Source organism: Aquarana catesbeiana, linkage group LG07 (genome assembly GCF_042186555.1).
Source record: "Aquarana catesbeiana isolate 2022-GZ linkage group LG07, ASM4218655v1, whole genome shotgun sequence".
In the NCBI taxonomy this organism is placed as follows: domain Eukaryota; kingdom Metazoa; phylum Chordata; class Amphibia; order Anura; family Ranidae; genus Aquarana; species Aquarana catesbeiana.
In genome coordinates, this window is record NC_133330.1 from 107,457,050 (window position 1) to 107,479,373 (window position 22,324).

The 22,324-nt window shown below is 42.0% G+C and overlaps 1 protein-coding gene across 1 annotated transcript in view; it reads left to right on the forward strand.

Moving 5' to 3' along the window:
* BAIAP2L2 (BAR/IMD domain containing adaptor protein 2 like 2) overlaps positions 1–22,324 on the forward strand; it is a 181,466-nt gene that overhangs the window by 36,922 nt on the left and 122,220 nt on the right. Inside the window, exon 3 of the mRNA XM_073592602.1 lies at positions 2,260–2,346. Within this exon, the coding sequence (XP_073448703.1) occupies positions 2,260–2,346 (87 nt within the window). The remainder of the gene's footprint in view (positions 1–2,259; positions 2,347–22,324) is intronic.

A 22,324-nucleotide genomic window follows, 5' to 3' on the forward strand; every position in this document is an offset into this window, starting at 1 on the left:
TTTCACCTCTGCTAATATAGCAGTATTGAATGAGGACAAACTATTACTGTGTTGTACTGCTTCATAGGAAGTAATGGGAATATCAAAAAACATGAATTTAACCATTGATGTGCGCATCCATTGAGCAGGGAATCATGGTGTTCTGCACCTTCAGATCCCCACAGGTATGGCCAGTTTGGCTTGATTATATAACCCTGTGCCAGGGCCTGGATTTGAACCTGGAACTTCTTCTGCGTCAGGCAATGTCTCTTTTTGCTGAGCTACCCAGAATGCTGGACAGTTCCTTGGACAAATTCCTTGAATGAACCTGTCTTGAACCTATGCTTATCTTGAACTCTGAACTCTTTGCTTCTCCCATAAACGTCCTGATTTAAGCCATGTCTCTGCACCCTGTTTGCCAGATTATTGTGCTCTCTCAGCCAGTATCTTGCTCTTGTCTTCCCTGCTGCATATTTTGCTACCACTCATTATCGACCCTTAGCTTGTTCCTCAACTACGCTTCTGCCTGATCCCAACCTGCAACAACTCGTTCCTGACCTTTTTGGCTTGTTTACTGACTATGCTTCTGTTTGATCCTTACCTGCTTAATACGCTACTTGGCCCCGGCTTCCTCACCTCCTGGTGGGGCGTCCAGGAGGACTGTGACCTGGTGCTAATGCGCAGCAAATTCCACCTCCACCATCAGGAGCTCTGGTAAACACTGGGTTAGTACTTAGATTCCGCACCTCAGGTGAGACGACATCATCCACCAGGGTGATCTGCCTGTGAACCTATCCTGCTGGTTTCTGTGTAAGCTTCCCACTGTTACTGGTCTTTGAGCCTGACCCCTGATCATGACACCCTGGTTGTAAACCCTCACATATACCCAGTGAAGTGATTGACCACAGGTGATACAGGAGAGATTAAACAAATCCTCCTACTTAAGTTGGACCTGTATATCTGCAGTCTTCTTTTCTCTACAGTCATTCAAGGTGCAGGATTTATACAGCTTGCCCAAGCTTCCAGAAAGCAGGGGGCAGGGAGCTGACGTTACACTCTGCAAAGCTTAATGAGGAGCTTAATGAGGAGAGTTAAGAGCTGTTTGAACACACCCCCTTCTTACAGCACATAGGAATAGAGCTGAGGCTGTCAATCACAGGCTGTGTGCTGGAGCTCCCTACCCTGTCACCATTTTCTATTAATGTCAGGAAAACCTGTCAAAAGTGACTCATGCAGATGAATGAGGCAGCAGACAGAAATTAAACTTAGTCCTTTGGATTGAGACAAGTACATAGTATGCTTTGTTCATATTTCATGTCTTAGGTTTTCAACCACTTTAATTAAGACTCCAGCCAAAACTTTTTCTAGATTGGATAGAATAGGGTAGAGTAAAACCTCTGCCATATTTTTATTGTTGTCTGTATTCCCTTTGTAGAGATCCACCCTCAGTATTTGTCATGGTAAATGTGACAAAAAGTGAGGGGAAATTTAAAAATGTTAGTCATCAGAAGTAAAGAGAAAATCTTTCAATAGTGACACATATTCCAGTGAAAACTAAGGTTGAGAGGTTCATTTTGGCTGCAATTATATGTTAAAGCAAACCTGTGGCCAGGCTATGGACCTTCCCTTTACACATTCATATAGTGGAACTCCTGGCTCCTCATCCCCCTTCCACTGAAATTTTTTACTATTCTAAAAACCTATACGTACTTTTTTTCTTAAAGTCTTCTAACTGGTCCAGTGGTGTCACAGGAGGTTTCACTTCTTCCAGCAGCAGTGGTGGTGGGGGGAGGGGCATTCAGCAGGGCATCCACTCACAGATCCCCTGCTGATTGAAACAGAGCAGGGTTGATGACATGTCCATGTCCACTCCATTTATGTAGAGTGGACATGGACAGAACCTGCTCTGCTCTATGAGTGGCTGGGATTAACCGGCTTCTGCTGTCTGTTTACACCCGGCTGCCTCCAATCCAGGTTGGCCAAACGGAAGAGGACTCAGTCCTCCTCCATTTTTTTAATGGGCCTGATCAGACCTGGAGGTAGGCCAGTGTAAACAGACACAAGTCCATTTACACATATGAATGCATAGTCCATCTGATCAGGTCTGCCTGAAAAACTGACAGGTGGACCAGGTTGCATTGCCTGTATGAGAGGACCCTAAATGTCCACACATTTACAACTGTGCAATCAATAGTTATTTTAGTTCTAAAAACTACAATGTTAATGCTAGAGTTGAATGTACGTGTCTGATGTGAACTAACTGCTGTTCTCTTTTCCCAGCTCTATCCGAAGTTGCTGAGAATTACTATATTGCCATTAAAAAGATAGGTGAACAAGCATTACAGAACTCCACATGCCATGGACTGGGTAAGTACAGGAAGCAGCCGGGACCAAATGCAGCCATCAGTAAAAATGTAACATTTTTAAAAGATAAGTTCACCTTTAGAGCATGTTGGGTGTTACACGTACATTTAGGGTGTAACATGTTCTAATGTTTCCATCCCCTTCCTCACCCCTTAAGATTCCCCCTGTGACAGTGGGCAGGAGTTCCTTTGTCCTGAAGCTGCTATCACATTAAAAATCCTATGGCTGTACAGACCTCTGCCCGCACAGCTGCATCATTCATTCACAGGGATCTGTGCAGTGGCGGCCCATCCATAAAGGTGCGCAGGGGTGCCATCCCCCTAATCTCTGTGCGCCCGGCCCCTAATCCCCATGCAGGATGCCTGATGCATAGAGTTCTACTGTTTTTTTTGTGAAGCATGTGATTAGAGCCGGAGGCTCTAATTGGCTTCAAAAAGGGTGGGCACGGGGAGCAGAGCACTGCGCCCTGAGCCCATCCACTTGTGACAATAGCGAATCAACATTCGCTATTGTCTTCCTGCTTCTCCTCCTGGCCAATCAGGACAGGAAGCAGGTCCTGAGAACGGATTGGGCAGGAGGAGAAGCGACCAGATTGGCTGGGAGGTGAAGCCGGAAAAGCCGCCGAAAGCACCCGCGACCTGGATGGGGTATGTGCAGGGCTGGCGTGTGTGTTTGCGAGCAGGGCTGCTGGGGGTGGGGGGGGTGGGGGTTGCCGCAAACCCCCCCCCCCCGCCACACACACACATAAATGGAGCACCAGCTGCCACTGGATCTGTGAATGAAGAAACTACAAGTCCCGTCTTCCACAGTGACTTGTAGATTGGAATGGAATATGAGTGTGTTGATCATCACACTCTCGTAGTCCACTGACACTTCCTCTAGGTTTCTAACTGAAAGCCCATATGGAGGATGTGTCTGCAGGAGCCTGAGATTTTTTTTTTTTTATGCAAAAACATGTTCATTTATTATTTTTTCCCTAAAGGTGAACTTAGCCTTTAATTCACTGCAAACTTTGGCATGTCTTTTACTGCTTGTATTATGTATGGCAATCTGGTATTATCATGTACTGTATATACATCACCTGATATTTCTGAATTTAAAATTGAATTAAAATGTTGCAATACAGTAGATGGAGCCCCTCACTTGACTTGTGAATACTAATGTGGCCCCTTTTAAGTTGGAAAACCAATGATCTAGATATAGTATACAATACATTAATCTGGCATTTTATTAATTTTTTGTCATGTGATTTGTTTCATTTTAAAATATAGTTACATTTATTGTTCTTTCCTTACGGTCTTTGTAGGACAGTCAATAAATCAGTGTGATTTCTGTCATAAAGTAGTGTCATGTTGCTATGGCAATGGCATATTTGTAAATGTCTAGATCTGAGATTTGCAGAGTTGGGTGTGACAGCCTGCAGATTATAGTGTGACATAGATTTTGAGCACATTATCTTGGGGAGGGTTGGACTTTGAACTCATTTAGCACACATGTGTAAATCTATCTTCTATATGAAGTGAACAGCAGCTGATATTTACGTGTCATTCATTTGTACAGTTACAGATTGAACCTCATTTCCAGAGATAATCCTAGGTTTTGTAAATGCGTTCCCGGAAATGTATCTTGTTTTGAACTTTAATCAACTAAGAGTTAACATGTTCTAACAATGAATATTCAAATGAAAGAATAAGCATTTTATAATCCAGTTCATTAGATATGCTATGTTGTGGTAGGGACTGCCTTTTAAAATCTTGAGAAAATGGAGCATTAGTACCATAGCAGCCAGTCAGATTCCTTGTTTTATTTCTCAGTACATAAAATGTGAAACCTGAGGAGGAAGAGTAAGGGATCCCATGTTAAACCGTACCTGGAAAAACCAATTGTGTATCTTTTGTGGTCTGGCATTAGATCGTGTTACTTTGTCCAGCATGAAAAATGCACAGGACCAGTTTATGGGCTCATTTAGTAATTATGTTAAGTGTTACATTGGGGTTGGGGGGTAACGATAAAGACTTCAGCCTTGTTTTAAGGATGATTTTTTTTTCATTTTGGATTGTGTAGGAAATAAAATCTATGATGGGATTTCTTACCATTTGTGTTTCATTGGAGGGAAGTCCCTTCACTTCCTGTCCTGTAGACATAGCAGGAAGTGGGTGAAAATTCAATCAATCTTTTTAGACAGCTGTCCCAAAACCAGTCATCACTATTGAAAGGTTTCCCCTCTATGTTTGTTACTTGTGTTTTTTTATTTTTTTTATTTCCATCACATTCAGACTCAAATATAATGGTCACAAATAGAGAGAATGAATCTTCTTTGCAGGGACACAGACAGAATATATAACCTAACATGTTCTAACCTGTAAACACTCTAAAACTATAAAAAAAATGTTTTAGGTTTTAAGGGCTTAGGGAGGGGTGTATGGTGGTAATTTAAGTAGAGGATAGTTGAGAACTTTGGGACACTTTGAGCATTATTAATTCTTTCACTTCCTCTTGGTACTGAATCCACACAACTATTGCTAACAGTGCTGGAACATACTAGTAAAATGGTTTGTTAAAAATATATTTTCTTTCTCAGATACGGTCGGTATACTACTGGTTCAGTACACACTGCAAACATTTAATAGAATTTATGTCATGTAGATTCACAGTAGTCTCTGGGTTACTGAGCAGGGTCTGAGCAAGCTCTCTCTCTCTAAGGCTACAACTACAAAGAGGGTTAGTATGAGGGTTACCTGTGCAATCTCTCTGCTACCTGGCAGTCTTTGTAAGCAGTCTGAACATTCTTTCACAGTATATTGGCAGCCTGAACAGTCTCTCCTTGGGTTTGGTGCTCGTTTACACAGGTGTTAGCTTTCTAATTTCAAGGATGTAGCTATGTATATGCATGTATAGTATCTCACAAGTGAGTACATCCCTCACATTTTTGTAAATATTTTATTATATCTTTTCATGTGACAACACTGAAGAAATTACACTTTGCTACGATGTAAAGCAGTGAGCAAACAGCTTGTATAACAGTGTAAATTTGCTGTCCCCTAAAAATAACTCAACACACAGTCATTAATGTCTAAACCGGTGGCAAAAAAAGTGAGTACACCCCTAAGTGAAAATGTCCAATTTGGGCCCAATTAGCCCTTTTCCCTCCACGGTGTCGTGTGACTCATTAGTGTTACAAGGTCTCAGGTGTGAATGGGGAGCAGGTGTGTTACATTTGTTATCTCTCTCACTCTCTCATACTGGTCACTGGAAGTTCAACATCGCACCTCATGCATGGCAAAGAACTCTCCGAGATCTGAAAAAAAGAATTGCTGCTCTACATAAAGATGGCCTAGGCTATAAGAAGATTGCCAAGGCCCTGAAACTGAGCTGCAGCATGGTGGCAAAGACCATACAGTGGTTTAACAGGACAGGTTCTGCAAGGGCTCTAACATCCACCAGCTCCATGATGTCATCATAGAGGAGTGGAAGAGGGCTCCAGTGGCAACCTGTGAAGCTCTGGTACACTCCATGCCCAAGAGGGTTAAGGCAGTGCTGGAAAATAATGGTGGCCACACAAAATATTGACACTTTGGGCCCGATTTGGACATTTTCTCTTAGGGGGGTACTCACTTTTGTTGCCAGCGGTTTAGACATTAATGACTGTGTTGAGTTATTTTGAGGGGACAGCAAATTTACACTGTTATACAAGCTGTACACTCACTACTTTACATTGTAGCAAAGTGTAATTTCTTCAGTGTTGTCACATGAAAAGATATAATAAAATATTTACAAAAATGCGAGGGGTGTACTTACTTTTGTGAGATACTGTATTTCTTTTGTACATGAAGCATTTATAAAGAGGCAAATATAGTGAGATAAGCATGTATTGGAGAGATGTACTGAATATTTTTTTTATTTTGCCCAGACAAACATTTTATACTGTGAGTGATGAAAGGTTAAAACCCGTCAGGTTTTTATTGCTGTATATGTTCTTTATAGTCCCTGCTAGGGAAATTCACTCTCTATTTATCCTGGTGACCATCAGGACTCAAAGTGAGAATAGGGTCATTCTGGAGCAGATGGGAGACGTGAGGCCATAACGTTCGTCACGGAGGGGCCTGAGTGTGTCAGCCGGGACGTGAAGCGGATGTCGATCTGAGGAGAGCTGTGGCGGTCCCGGTGGAGGAGAGGGAATGGGAGATGCTCTGTGCCCGCACATATCTCTGCCGGCCGACCCGGAACCCGTGGGCTACCGCTGCGCTGCCCGCTCGTAAGGGCATAGGCGATCAGGGCTGTGATAGAGCGGGATGGCATTTGAGAACTGTGGGCCGCGTGCCCCCCCATCTCCCTTCACCACTCCCCCGCCCCCCGATATGCCCGTGCTTGGCCACCCTAGACCCAATCATTGGTGCCTCCGCAGAACCCTCGGAGACCAATTGGAGGATCGACCTGACACAGAGGTGAGAGGATCCGTGAGGCGACAGGGTGAAGACCTGGAGGCAGCCCAGAACTGAGGATCAGAGGAACAACAGGAGCTGATGATAATAGTACTGAAGGGCAGAAAAAGGAGGTACCCCGTAAGGGATGGTATAAGATAACACTGGAATGTATCACTGTTACTGCACATGATAGAAATTGCCGGTTGCTATTGCCGATTGCAGCATATATGAAGCAATTATTGATGAAATGAAGAGGTAATTATGTGAAAAAGTGTTATTAAATGGCTCATCTGGAGGTATGATACTGACTGTTGCACAACACAGAGAATTTGTGAAGTGGATTATTTTTTCTTTTTTTTTTCTCTTTTCATGGTTCTCTCCTCTCATGCTTACTGAGGACTAAAAGAAGTTAATTAATTCAGCAGAACTCAGTACAGTTAAGATAATGAGAAGGACAGAAAGTTTGAATTAGTGTTCTGCAATCAGCTGTGTCGGATTGACATAAGGCTAAGAGGAGTGCCGTATTGTGCAAGGAGCCAGCTGAATATGGAATGGTAAATTGGCGCATTATACATGTACGGCGTATACCTATCTAACCAGTTCTAGTAGGCATAGTAAACAGCAGCCCCTCAGGTCTTTCGGTAAGTTTTGGGCTGGAACGTAAGATATAAATGAACATTTCTTGGTAGCCGCCGGCACTGCAGAGAGTATTGTAAAACCATACTGCCTACATACTTTCTATAACTACAGAAAATCAGAGAGCCCCTGTACAGCTTCCCCCAGCTACCTTTGCTGACTGACTTTTATTTTTTTTTTTGGGTTATTTTCCCTCTTTCCACTCACTAAACTGATTGGGGGGGAGGGAGCAGAGCGAGTTAAGGCTGGGGAAATGGATAAGAGGGATAAAAAGGAAAGACAACATGAGTAAAGCCACAACCAAATCAGCAAGGGGGGGAGCCCCCAAGTCCCCGAAAGATAAAGCTACTGTCAGCACAATCAAACAGTTTATGTAGCAGGTAGCCAGCCCCAGGAGCATAGACCAGGATAAACAAGTAAAATGGAAAGGAAAAGGGGAACAGAAAAAAAAAACAGGAGAAACATCAGACCATCCAGGGAGGACTTTACTACAGAGAGCGAGCTAGAAGTAAGTAGAGTGGAGGAAAAAAGAGTTGATGCCCAAATCCCTACAAAAAGAGAAATGACGGGGATGTTCCTGAGGTTGGAAAACTCAATAAAATCAGACATAAATATGCTGAGAGTGGACTTGGGAAATCTGTTGGAAAGAGTAGAGAAGAACAGATAAACAAATACAGGAGCTCTGCAACCTTAAAGAGCAAATTAAAATAACACAACAAAATCAGAAGAAAATCCTCTACAGATTAGAAGATCAAAAGAATAGAAACAGAAGGCAAAATGTTAGAATTTGCTCAGTCCCAGGAAAAAAAGGGAGAGGATTTGAGAAAAATTATTAATACAATATTTGGCCCCTTATTGGATAAAGGAGTAGATGAACTTCCAAAAAATAGAGAGAGTTCACCGGGTCGGAAAACTTTACAACACAGAAGCAGATAGGCCACGGGACATAATAGTAAGATTCAGATTCTATGAAGAGAAAGCTGAAATTTGGATGAATTTGGATGAAGTTGAGAGGAAAACCGCCTTTGTTCTATGAGGGATCCAAGCTACAGGTGTATTCAGATATGGCACCAGAAACTCTGGCAAGAATGCGACTCCTTAAACCCCTGCTGGAGCTGAAGAATTGGGGGAATTTTGCAATAAATTATATCTCCAGGTGCCAGAGCTGCCTGGTTGGACTGAGGAAGAATAGGAGTTTTAACAGAAAGAAGATAGTGAGCAATAATAAGCCAAGAATACAATCCAAAATGAGCTACTTGGTGATCTTTGGGGGGTGGCTTGGAGGGACGGGGGTGGGGGGGATGGTCATGGAGGGATGATACGGGTCGACTAGGGTCGGGCTCCCGGTGATTGGCCAAATCACCCCACCCGCATTTTTCATCTTGTGGGGAGGGGGGGAACACTCGGAGCCTCACCTCAGGACAAAGAGATCTGGAGAGGGCCATGGTTTTCTGGGCTCTCAACAATCCAGTGGCCTGTATGGGGCCAGGAAGAGAGGAGGGTGGGGGTGAGGGGGGAGTGGTGAGGGGGGAGGGAAGGGGATGGAGGGTGGGGGGATACCTCGTCTAAGATATATAAAAGAATGGATAAAACCCGCTATTGGAAAAGAGGAGCGAGTTCAGCATAGGAAACCAGGAGAAAAAAGATGGCAACAATACATTTTATGACCTATAACGTAAGGGGTTTAAATACACCCACTAAAAGACATAAGCTATTAAAAGAACTTAAGTGATACGGGGCATAGGTGATCTTTCTCCAAGAGACCCATCTATCTCATGAATCAAACATTAAATTATACTCAAACAATTTCCTGACTTGGTATTATGGTGACACAATTACAAAGAGAGCAAGAAGGGTGGCAATAGGGTTTGCGAAGGGTATCCGGTTCAAATTGGAGGAAAGGTTGTCTGACTCAGAAGGAAGATTTCTCTTCCTAAAAGGTAAATTAAGTGAAATGGAATGCACATTGGCAAACATCTACACCTCTAACAAGAACCCCATAATATATTTAAAGAGTATTTTGGAAAAGTTAATGGATTTCAAAAGTGGGTGCGTGAGTCTAATGGCGGATATGAATTTCTGCATGGAACCAGGGGTGGATAGTACATCCCGGGTACAGGGGACGAACAACGCTCAACTAAAAATGATAAGACAAAAACTACACGTATGTCAAATGGTGGACATATGAAGGATCAAGAACTCTAAAACTCAAGATTTTATGTTCTACTCCCCTGTACACAGGACGTACTCTAGGATAGATTACATACTTGTCGACCATAGACTTCTTGATAGGATAGTTGAATCCAGCATAGAAATATCTACGTTATCGGACGACGCCCCAGTAAAAATGAAAAAGATAGTCTCCGAGAACCAAAGACAATCCTTCGCCTGGCGATGAAATGAAGATCTAATTCACGATAAAGTAGGCTCAAATATTGTGGAAAAGGAACTAGAACATTATTTTGCAACAAATGAAACAGAAGAGATATCGGGGTCAACCCTTTGGGAGGCCCATAAAGCCTACATTAGGGGGATTCTGATAGACGTAGGAGTAAGGAAAAAAAAAGAGAACAGGGAAAATTAAAAATTTAATTGAAGAAATATTTAAAGCTGAACAAGGACATAAAAAACAAAAGGGCCTCTACTTAGCGACGTACCAAAAATTAGTATTTAAAGAAATGAATTAAAAGATCTTATGGAACAAGAAACAAAAAAAACATTACACAGAATAGCGAAAGAAAGATACCAGTGGGGGAATAAAGCTAGTAAACACTTAGCTAGAATGCTTCAAAAGAAAAGATCTACAAACTATATTGAAAAAATTCAAACTAAGAGAGGAGATATGGTTCACACGACAAAGGAATTTGGGGAAACATTTAAAAACTATTATAAGGAATTATACTCAGTTGACCAGCTGGGGGAGGTCAGTCAGGGGAAAAAAGAGGAAAGATAAATGATTTCCTAAAAAAAGCTAGACTACCAAAGATTTCAGAAAATGTAAAGGAGATACTAGAAAGTCCGATAACTGAGGAAGAAATTAACAAAGCCTTGTCTGATTCGGCCCCCGGGAAAAGCCCGGGCCCGGACGGGTTTACAACATATTACTATAAAAAATATAAAGAAATTCTAATACCAAAGTTATGTCAATATATGAATGGCTTGGGGGCTGACTATGAGCTGAGTAGGGAGGCCTTGTCCACTACAATTACAGTAATTCCGAAGGAGGGGAAGGACAGTACGTTGTGTTCCAGCTATAGGCCAATATCGCTGCTAAACGCGGACACTAAATTATATGCTAAAGTATTGGCGGGATGGATGAAAGGATTGTTAAATACATTGGTACACCCTGACCAGGTAGGATTTACCCCAAAAAGGTTGGGGAGGGATAATGGGGTGAGAACGCTACTTCTACTTCAGAAGATAAAAGAAAATGGGCCCCCAGGTCTACTCCTGTCGATAGACGCCGAAAAGGCTTTCGACAGGGTAGACTGGGGGCTTATGATACAGACATTAGAAACTATGGGAATAGGGCCTAGAATGATTCGGTGGATTAAAACACTTTATTTCCACCCTACAGCAGCTATAAAAATTAACGGAATGCCTTCTCTTTCCTTTGAAATGAAAAATGGGACGAGACAAGGCTGTCCCTTATCCCCTCTCCTATTCGTGCTGTCCTTAGAACCATTACTCGCAACAATTCGAAATAATGCTGATATTAGGGGATTCAAGGTAGGAGATGAGGAACACAAGCTCGCACCATTTGCGGACGATGTGTTATTCTATATAACTAATCCTTGGATCACAATGCCTAATTTATTAAAAACTCTAAAACAATATGGCGAAATATCAAATTTTAAAATAAACTTAGCGAAATCTTAAATATAAACGTAGCAAATCAGAAGAAGAGAAGTTGAAAGAGGAATTAAAATTTTCCTGGAAGAAAGAAATAACGTACCTGGGAATAAAACTACCTAATTCAATGAAGAAGATCTATAAAATAAATTACATTCCACTACTAGACGAAATTAAAACGTAAAGTAAAAGATTAATAAGTAGGCCACTGTCTTGGATGGGATGTATTAACTCCATAAAGATGGTTCTTCTCCCAAAGATTACATATAAGTTCCAGATGTTGCCAGTAGCACTACCTCAGACATATCTTAGAAAGTTAAAATCGATAGTAATAAAAGCTATATGGAAAAATAAAAAAAACGAGAATCTCCCTTTTAACATTAAAGCAGGAAAAAAAAGAGGAGGGCTGGCAGTCCCCGACATTCAAAACTACTATGAAGCAATATTACTGTCAAGGGTGATAGAGTGGGTCAGGGAAAATAATGAGAAAAAATGGGTAAAATTAGAAAAAAAATTTTGTAAGGCACAATTGGGAAATATAATGTGGAATCCGCTCCACCTTAGAATGCTTGATGAAAACACAAACGTACTGACACGGATAGTATTAAAAATTTGGGATGTGACGTATAAGCAGATTAATGGGAAATATAATTCACCCCTAATAGCACTAAAAGAAAACGAATATTTTGCACCAGGGAAAAAGAGAATAGGGGGAAATTGGATAAAAAACGATAGGGCACAATTAAGAGACATTTTAAAAAAAGGGAAAATAATATCACTTCAAGAATTAAAACAAAATATGGATGCATGGGCGATAGATGAGTGGCGGTACCTCCAGTTGAACTACTTTGTCAAGAATTTACCTCAGCCAATAAGATCGGGCGAAGACTTGACAGAGCTGGAAAGGCTTTGTCTAGCAGATAATACAAAAAATATTATCTCAAAGATTTATAAGTTTCTGTTGACGGTGGATGGAGTGGAGGTCCCGCCCTTCATTAAAAAATGGGAAAGGGGATTGGGGTCACAGAGGGATAAAAACACTATAGGGAACATTTTTAAATTAACCCACAGCTCAGCAGTAGACATTAAAACAGCCGAGATGAATTATAAATGCTTAACTGGTTGGTACGCAACCCCAGATAAAACGAGTAAATATCGTGATAAATCGGCGCAATGTTGGCGTGGCTGCAAGGAGGTTGGAACAATGGCCCACCTTTGGTGGGGCTGCCCTATAATTAAAAAATACTGGAAAAAGATCTTATTTCTCATAATCACTAAAATAGAACTAGCGGAAGATCCGTGGATAGTGCTACTATACGGAGTAGATGGAGAAGTAAAACAATATAAAGAATCATTGATACCACACCTTCTAAATGCTGCAAAAAGGTTGATTCCCAAGAAATGGCAAGTGGTAGATAGCCCTCTCATTTGGGAGTGGATTGACTCGGTAGAAGAAACATACATTATGGAACACATGAGAGATTGCATAGATGAAAATAGTGAGGGGGTAAAAGATAAGTGGGAGTGTTGGAAAGAATTAAAAAAAACATGGAGCTATGCAGAAGAACTAAGAATATAGATCCATAGCAGGGAAAGGAGGACATAAATACAGAGGTAGGGAGGGGAGTGAGGGAGGGGAGGTGAAGTAGGTTTAAAGATTGTGCAATAGAGGGGTGTGGCATAAAAAAAAGAAAAAGAGAAAAAAAAAAAAAAAAAGGGGGGGATTAAATCCAAAATTCTGATTTGTTTCCAGAACAAGATTAGAGAAGAAATCTTCCAATTGGGACATTTGTTTTACATTACAACTGTCTGAGAATGGATTTCTTTTACTTTGGAGAGATTTCCTCTCAATTCCTCCTGTGCTTACCGGACGGGAAGTGAAGGGAAATCTCTCCAGTGGGAAACATATGGCAAAAAAGCCTGACAGGCATTGGTTGTTTAACCAATTCCTACTCAGTCCAAAATGAAATAAAAGTTTTGACTTTAGATATACTTTAATCATCTCCTAAAACAAGGTCATAACCTTAACCCCCTATCCCCAACTCGGGGTGAATGTAGCTATAGGAATTGGACTAAATGTTAAAAGTAGAAGAAAAGGCTAAAATAACGTGTAAAATGTTTTCTCTCCACTGCTGCTCCTCTCCACTTCTCCCCCAGTCTGTGCCACCCATGGAGGAGTTGTCCTCCTTCTCCTCTCTCCTCCCTCCTCCTCCTCTGCTCCCTGACAGTCTCCACTGCCCCCACTCCGTCCCTGCCTGCTATCTCCGCGCAGAGCGGGGATTACATCAGTAATTACTTGTATGACACAGCGGGGATCTCCCACTGTGTCAGATATAGTATATGAAAACGCTGCTCTCCCGCCCCCTGCCGTTATAGGAACAGTGCGCTGTCGATCATAATAATAGCGGGGGGCGGGGCATCAGTGAGCAGCGTTCTCATATACTATACCTGACACCGCTGAAGATCCCCACTGTGTATATACAAGTAATTACTGATGATAATCCCGCTCTGCACTGATGGTCCCTGGCATGGAGCTGACATGGTGGTCCCTGGCATGGAGCTGACATGGTGGTCCCTGGCATGGAGCTGACATGGTGGTCCCTGGCATGGAGGTGACATGATGGTCCCTGACATGGTGGTCCCTGGCATGGTGGTCCCTAACAAGCGGCACTGGTGGTCCCTGACATGGTGGTGACATGGTGGTCCCTGACAAGCGGCACTGGTGGTCCCTGATATGGTGGTCCCTCACAAGTGGCACTGGTGATCCCTGACAAGGTGGTATCTGACATTCAGCACTGGTGGTCCCTGACATGGTGGTCCCTGACAATATACACTGGTGGTCTCTGACATGGTGGTCCCTGACAAGCGGCACTCATGGTCCTTGACATGGTGGTCCCTGACATTTGGCACTGGTGGTCCCTGACATGGTGATCCTGACTGGTGGTCCCTGACATTTGGCACAGGTGGTCCCTGACAAGCGGCCCTGGTGGTCCCTGACATGCTGCACTGGTGGTCTCTGACATTTTGCACTGGTGGTCACTGATAAGCTGCACTGGTTTGCATTTATATTAAATGCATTAAATGTATTAATTTAATTTAAATGTATTTATTAAATGCATTCAATTAATATTATATTAGTATGCATTTATATTAAAATGCTTTGCATTTATAAGGCTGTAACCTATCATACCGTGTGTTATGTATGGCTTGCTGGCTGCAGAATGAGGGATGTGATTTATGTTGAAGTGGGTCAGTTCACATTTACATGTACAAACCTAGTGTACCTCCCACATTCACTCCCATCCCAAGGATTCATGGGAAATGTAGGCTGATTACAGTTAGAGAGAGAGAAGAGGATATAATGCAATCACTGTTCTAAGAGATCCTCCCTGCCAGAAATGAAGCATTTTTTAAATCAGAAAACTGACTTCCTGAAAATTAAATCAGTCGTATCTCTTAAACGGTAAGAGATTTCACAAACGTAATAACTGTTTAGTGTTTTGTGTGTGTGTGTGTGTGTGTGTGTGTGTGTGTGGGGGGGGGGGGTGTACTAATGGGGGATTTTTTAGAAAATCCCGGAATTCTGCTTTAACCAATTCTGCATAGTTCAATAAAAGTACTGGCTATGCACTGATGTAGTAAAAAGTGTATGTAGGGTTAGGTGTGTGTATAATCATACTATGGTCTAATGGCTATCTGCTCCACTAGAACACCACAACCATAGCTTATAATTTATATTGTAATTATTGGTCATGTTTGGATGGTAACTAAGAATGCAAAAGAAAAAAACAATAATTTAAGGCCAAGGCTAAACCAATGGCTAGATAATACTTTACTATACCTGTAATTTAACTATAACTATATAATGTGTGTGGCTTATTCATTAACATTAGTATAATCTTTAACTGCATGTCCACACATTAACATGTTTATTTCTAGCAGCAACAGTGGAAAATGGCTTATTTTTCTTTATATTACTTCCTACCACAATTACCAGAGTTGCTATTATGAATATGGTTCCTGGACCAGAAAGTTGTAGTTCCGGAGTCCACCAGCGGGTATCTCCCGGGAGAGTATTTAGTCACACCTCTACTATTCCATCTTCAGTGTTTTGCCTGGTAGCCTGATACCTGGTAGCCTGCTAAATTATCCTGATCCTAATTCCTGCCTGCTCCTGCCCTATATGCAGTCCCCTGTATCCTGCTACCCCATCTCTGCTCCAGTGGTGGTGCTGCAGGGTGCCAAGGAAGGGAATTTCCCCCCCTAGGTTATTTCTTGCCCCCCCATGTGCCCCCTGCTTAATTAGGCTGCAAATTGGGGGCCCCATTGGCACTGCAGAACAGCCAGGACAGGAGACAGGCAGCAGCATGCTGTGCTGTAAATCATTCTCCAGAGAGCAAGCAGCGGGCTTCCGTAAGTTCTCTATCTTCGACCGTTTGAATGGCCAGGCTGTGATGACATCACTCCCGTGACACAGAGACTGGGCTGTAGATGTGATGTGAACTTCACATACATGCTCAAATCACATTATCGCTGGCAGGCAGGGGGGACGGGAGGGACCCTATACTGCTAGGCTCTCTTCTGTTTAACCACTTCAGTCCTGGGCATTTCTACCCCCTTCCTGCCCAGACCAATTTTCAGCTTTCAGTGCTGTCACACATTAAATGACAATTTTTATAATTTTGTTCACACAAAAGGATTTCTTTCATTGTTATTTAATCACCACTGGGTTTTTATTTTATGCTAAATAAACAAAAAAGGACTGTCATTTTAAAAAAAAATTTGTTTTTCTTCGTCTGTTATAAAATGTTGCAAATAAATAATCTTTCTTCATAAAGTTAGGCCATAACTGCTACATTATTTTGGTAAAATAACCAAAATCAGTGTTTATTATTTAGTCCAATGGTCTCCAAACTGTGGCCCTAGGGCCTTTATCCTTTGTCCGGCCCTTGAAGCACTATTTCCTGTACTGACACCAATGATGAGGCACCATTCCTCCCACTGATACCAATGATGTGGCACTATGTGAAAAAACACAAAGCGCTGTGATGGTTATTTAAGATAAAAAAAACCAAACTCCAAACTAATCAAATATAAGTGAGGCTGTTATCAATAAGGAGTGCTCAAAATCCCTACACATAAATATATATACAAAAGATTGAAGCGCTTCACTGAGTGATCAGTGGATTTAAATTATATATGTGCATCCCACACATGAATACCCGACTAGTGTGCGATGAAGATGCAATTATAATATGTAACCACAAGTATCAAAACTAATAAAAATGCCTATGTCAAAGTGAAATTGTGTTACAAATATAAATAAATATAGTAAAGTGTAAAACCAGGACAATTAGCCATCAAACCATAAAAATAAATAATGATTATTACCAAGTGATTATAGTAAATTAGACACACTAATGATGTAGTATAAAATATGAAGAGAGACAGGACAACCAATTCTAATGAAGGATAAAAATAGTCCCAGTATTTGAGGTTCTTTAATTGCTTAATTGGAGTATTCGCTTGTCATTCCTGAGCGATAATGTCATTCAACTCCAGCCTCATAAGATGTGGTTTTCAGCACCGTATGTTATATGTAAAGCAAATAAAGAAAAAACTTTATTGCGCAATGATCTGAAATATGGTACACCAGCAAAATGCTATAAGATCCACTCACGTGCGCCCCGTATTGAGAAAAACATATGCAGATGTGAGTAGCAGTCAGCCGCCGAGGACGAGAGCAGGATCGCTGCAGTGCACAGCCAAACTGACAGACTGCACAGTGCGTCTTAGGCTCCTCCAAAAAATGATGTGGCACTAATCTTCCTCCCACTGAACACATTTTTAATCCCACTGACCACCAAACCTGAGACATTGTGGACTACCGTTGATGCTGGGGCTTTTTCTACTCCCACTGGACACAGTCTGAACCTCTTAATGCCTGAAAGGCAGTAAACTGGCTCTTTGTTTAGGAAGTTTGGAGGCCCCTGATTTAGCCTATAGGAAAGTTATAGCGTCTACAAACTATGGTATTTTGAAAAAGGCCTATCTCTTTTCTTGAGGCCTGAAAATACCCCCAAATGGCCCCTTTTATAAAGAAGATAGTCCAAGGTATTTAGTAAGAGGCATGGTGAGTTTTTTGAAGTTGTAATTTTTTGTAACACTTTTTTGGAAAATTAAGAAATTAAAAAAATTCATTTTTTTCACAATGTTTTGTTTGCGAGAAGCCATGTGGGGGACACAGCAAACGTGGAAGGAGGTGCTCTGGTCAGATGAGACCAAAATTGAACTTTTTGGCCTAAAAGCAAAATGCTATGTGTGGCGGAAAACTAACACTGCACATCACCCTGTACACACCATCCCCAACGTGAAACATAGTGGTGGCAGCATCATGTTGTGGGGATGCTTTTCTTCAGCAGGGACAGGGAAGCTGGACAGAGTTGATGAGAGGATAGATGGAGCCAAATACAGGACAATCTTAGAAGAAAACTGTTAGAGTCTGCAAAAGACTTGAGACTCGGGCGAAGGTTTCAGCAGGACAACGACCTTAAACAGCCAGAGCTACAATGGAATGGTTTAGATAAAAGCATATTCATGTCTGACAGAGCTTGAGCTATTTTGCAAATATTTTAACTCTCTAGATGTGCAAAAGCTGGTAGAGACATACCCAAAAAGAGTTGCAGCTGTAATTACAGTGAAAGGTGGTTCTACAAAGTATTGACTCAGGGGGGCAGAATACAAATGCATGCCAAACTTTTCACATATTTATTTGTTAAATATTTGAAAACCACTTTTCCTTCCACTTCACAATTATGTGCCACTTTGTGTTGGTCTATCACATAAAATCAAAATAAAATACATTTATGTTTTTGGTTGTAACATGACAAAAGGTGGAAAATCTCAAGGGGGTGAATACTTTTTCAAGGCACTGTAATATCTAGGGCGATCAAGGGTATAAATATGTGCCTAACAAGTGTTTATGTGTGTGCTGCTTGGTTGCTTAACAGGGAATGAAAAACCAACTAGATCCACTGTCACTGAATACAGTTCTGTGCTGTTTACACTCAAAGCTGTGTTCCGTGAGACTCAGACCCAACCGCTGGGTGCCAGTGGTCAATCACTGACCATGACCAGGTGATCGGCATGTGCTGTGACGAATCACAGCACAGCTGGGCAGACACGCACACCCCCAACCGGAAATGCAGAATCACGTATATATACGTGATTTTGCACAGCCTGCCCGCAGTATATGTACAGTGTGTGGTTGGCAAGCAGGTAATATCAAAGGCTGGTTCATAGTGGCTTCTGCATTCCAGACACACAAAACCCATTCCTTCTGCAATCATTCAGTAAGTAAATCATCAGGGATCCCCTTATTTGGTGTATCACAGGCAAAAATGAGCTGGGACAAAAGGGTACATGATCCACTGATGGCCTACAGGAAACTTTCCTATTATTAAGCTCACTGCTCCCTTCCTTTGATTCTAGCTCCCTCCCAGGCACACATAATGTGGCCTGTATGACAAAAGCAGCTCTTTCTAGCGCTATGTCTAAATTCTTTGGAAAATGTTTACGTTCCTAGAACATTCAGTTTCCATGGGCCAAAAAAGCTACACTTTCTCGCTCCCCCCTAACTTTGTTTATGATGAATCAGACATGGAACCTCCAAACCTGTTTTAGGGTGAAATGAAGGAAAGGGGAGGAGATGAAGAGATTATAGCAGAAACTTCAGAGGATTTTGTAACCACTGCTGTTATGAGCCACAAGCTATGGCTTCTCAGCAAATGCTCTCTACTACTGACAAACTGATTGACACACTGGGGGTTATTTACTAAAGGTAAATCCACTTTGCACTACAAATGCAATCAACCCCTTAGTCTGCTGAACCTGCTTGTAAGAGGCACCGTATATACATACCTTTTGACAGTGAATGTCTATTTGGGAAATCCCTTGATAAATGTATCAAGAGTCACTGGGGAAAAGTTACTTTTACCCCAAGGAAGAAGCCTAAATCTTCCATGGCCACTACCTCTACTCAGCGAAAGAGACATTTGCACTATTCCCAAGCGTCAACCTCCAATCCAAAGCTTAGCACTTCCTTTCAAGTCAACCAAGCCTGTCTCCTCACAATGAAGGGGCACTCTCACTCCTCTGAGTGATAGGACATCTGTTGGCATTTGCACTAGTCTGGATCCGAGATGTCCTGGACCTCTGGATCCTATCTGTAATTTCAAAGGGGTACAAAAAAGAATTTGTCTCTGCTCCCTCCTCGTTTCCTATCTGCTGTTATCAGTTCAAAGACAAGCAGATTTACTGGCTACCTTGCACAAGCTTTAATAACAAGGAGTGGTTGCAACAGTCCTATGCCAATATTATGTTTGCTTTGTTTGCAGCAGCTTGGCATTGCATGCCATTGCTGAGCCTGTCATCTACTAGGACCCCCAGGTCCTTTTCCATTCTAGATTCCCCCAGAGGTTCTCCCCCTAGTGAGAAGATTGCATTCATATTTTGCCACCCAAGTGCATTATTTTAATTTTTCTACATTAAACCTCATTTGCCATGTAGTTTCCCACCCCATTCATTTGTTCATATCTTCTTGCAAGGTTCCCACCTCCTGTGGAGAAGATATTGCCCTGCTTAGCTTAGCATTGTCCGCAAATACGGAGATTGAGCTGTTTATCCCAACTGACAGGTCATTTATGAATAAATTAAATAGGATTGGTCCCAGCACAGAACCCTGGGGGACCCTACTTTCCACCCCGGACCATTCCGAGTACTCCCCATTTATCACTACCCTCTGTACTCGCCCCTGTAGCCAGTTTTGAATCTATGCACTCACCCTATGGTCCATGCTAATGGACCTTACTTTGTACAGTAAACGTATATGGGGAACTGTATCTGATCCAGATACACAACGTCTATGGGCCTTCCTTTATCTAGATGGCAGCTCACCTCCTCATAGAAGGTTAACAGATTGGTTTTGGCAAGAACGATTTTTCATGAATCCATGCTGATTACTTCTAATGATACCGTTGTCATTACTAAAATCTTGTATATAGTCCCTTATCATCCCCTCCAAGAGCTTGCATACAATTGATGTTAGGCTAACTGGTCTGTAATTCCCAGGGATGTATGGATTCCCTTCTCTGATTTCTTCAAGTGCGCTGAAAAACCACTAGGAAACTGCTAATCCTTTAGACACGTTTAGAGCACAGTTGTGTTGCTAAATATTTTTTAAATATTGGTGCTACACTGGCTTTTCTACAATCAGCTGGAACCATTCCAGTCAGTAGACCTTAAGGACCCTCGGGTGCAAGCCATCTGGTCCCAGTGACTTATTAATGTTAATGAGTTTTTTAAGTCTATTTCTAATTCTGTCCTCTGTTAGCCATGAGGGTGCTTCCTGTGACATATCATGATGATAAACATTGCAGTTTTGGTTACTGAAGCCCCCCGATTCCCTTGTGAAGACTGAAAAATAAATTCAATACCTTCGCCATCTCTCCATCCTTAGTAACCCGATTCCCTTCATCATTCTTTATGGGACTAATATGATCCGACCTCCTTTCTTACTATTTATGTACTTAAAGAGTTTCTTGGGATTTTTTTTTACTCTCCTTCACTATGTGCCTTTCGTGTTCTATCTTAACCACCCTGATTGCACCCTTACATTTCTTGTTGCATTCTTTGTAAAGTTGGAATGCTGATGATGATCCCTGAGCCTTTTTTTTTTTAATGCCTTCTCCTTTGCTTTTATATGCATTTTTTTTGTTGGAGTTAAGCCACCCAGGACTTTTATTACCTCTTTTAAATTGATTTGCCATTGGGATGCACTGGCTAATGCCCTTATTTAATATGCTCTTAAAGCATACCCATTTTTCATCCGTTCTTTCTTCCTAAGATTTTATCGAAATTATTATCTTCTAGCAAGGATCGTAGTTTAGGGAAGTTGGCTCTTTTGAAATTCAGTGTCTTTGTATCCCCCTTATGTTTCCTGTTTGTGTGATTTATACTAAAACTAATTGATCTGTGATCGCTGTTTCCTAAATTGCCCTGTTATTCCACATCCGTGATCAGGTCTGTATTGTTGGTAATCAGTAGTTCTAGTAATGCTTTGTTTCTAGTTGGTGCATTTACCATCTGACCCATGAAATTGTCCTGCAAGACATTTAGGAACTGGCGAGCCTTAGATAAATGCGCGGTTCCTTCCACCCAGTCTTTGTCTGGATAATTAAAATCCCCTATTATAATGACACTTCTCATTCTTGCCGCTAATCCAAATTGTGATAGGAGGTCCGCCTCCTCCCTCAGGTTAGGGGGCCCATAGCATACTCACAGTCATAGGTGTGCGCAGACTATTACATTAGGGTGTGCACTCCAAAGCTCAAACACACACTATCGATAAATCACGATGTTCACTCAGAAAGAGAAGGGGCCAGTAAATTACATGTTTACCGACCACTTCCCCCACTCATCCCCGCAGAATCAGTCAGCAGGAGAGGAGGAAAGCCAGAAGCACTGTGGGCAGAGGGGGGGGGCAGGGCAGTAGGGGGAATTTGTTCTGCACAGGGTGATTAGGGTGTGCCTGGGCACACCTGGCACACCCTGTGCGCACGCCTATGCTCCCAGTATTACTTTCCCCTTAGTTTCCTTCCTTTGTAGCTCTACCCATAAGGATTCCACCTCCTCCCTTGCTCCCTTAGTGATGTCATCTCTCACATTCACTTGTACATAATTTTTGGTATACATACATACCCTTTTTTTAATGATGTGCTGTAATCTCTAGCAACCAATGGGCAAGCAGAAATTATGTGCTGTAACCTCTAGCAACTAGTCAGTGAGTGGTAATGATCGGCTGTAACCTCTGGTAACCAATTGCAATCACTGCGTGATCTGCTGCAGTAAACTGATTTTGAATCTACCTGCTATTTGTTTGTCTCAGAATGGAGGGGGGGGGGTGAAGAAAATGTTTGCCCGGGGTTAATTCAATATTAAAGACTGCCCTGAAGGTGGGGGAGGAGGGTTGGGGGTCGGCAAAATGCACCATCCCCTAAGTAGAAGAAAAT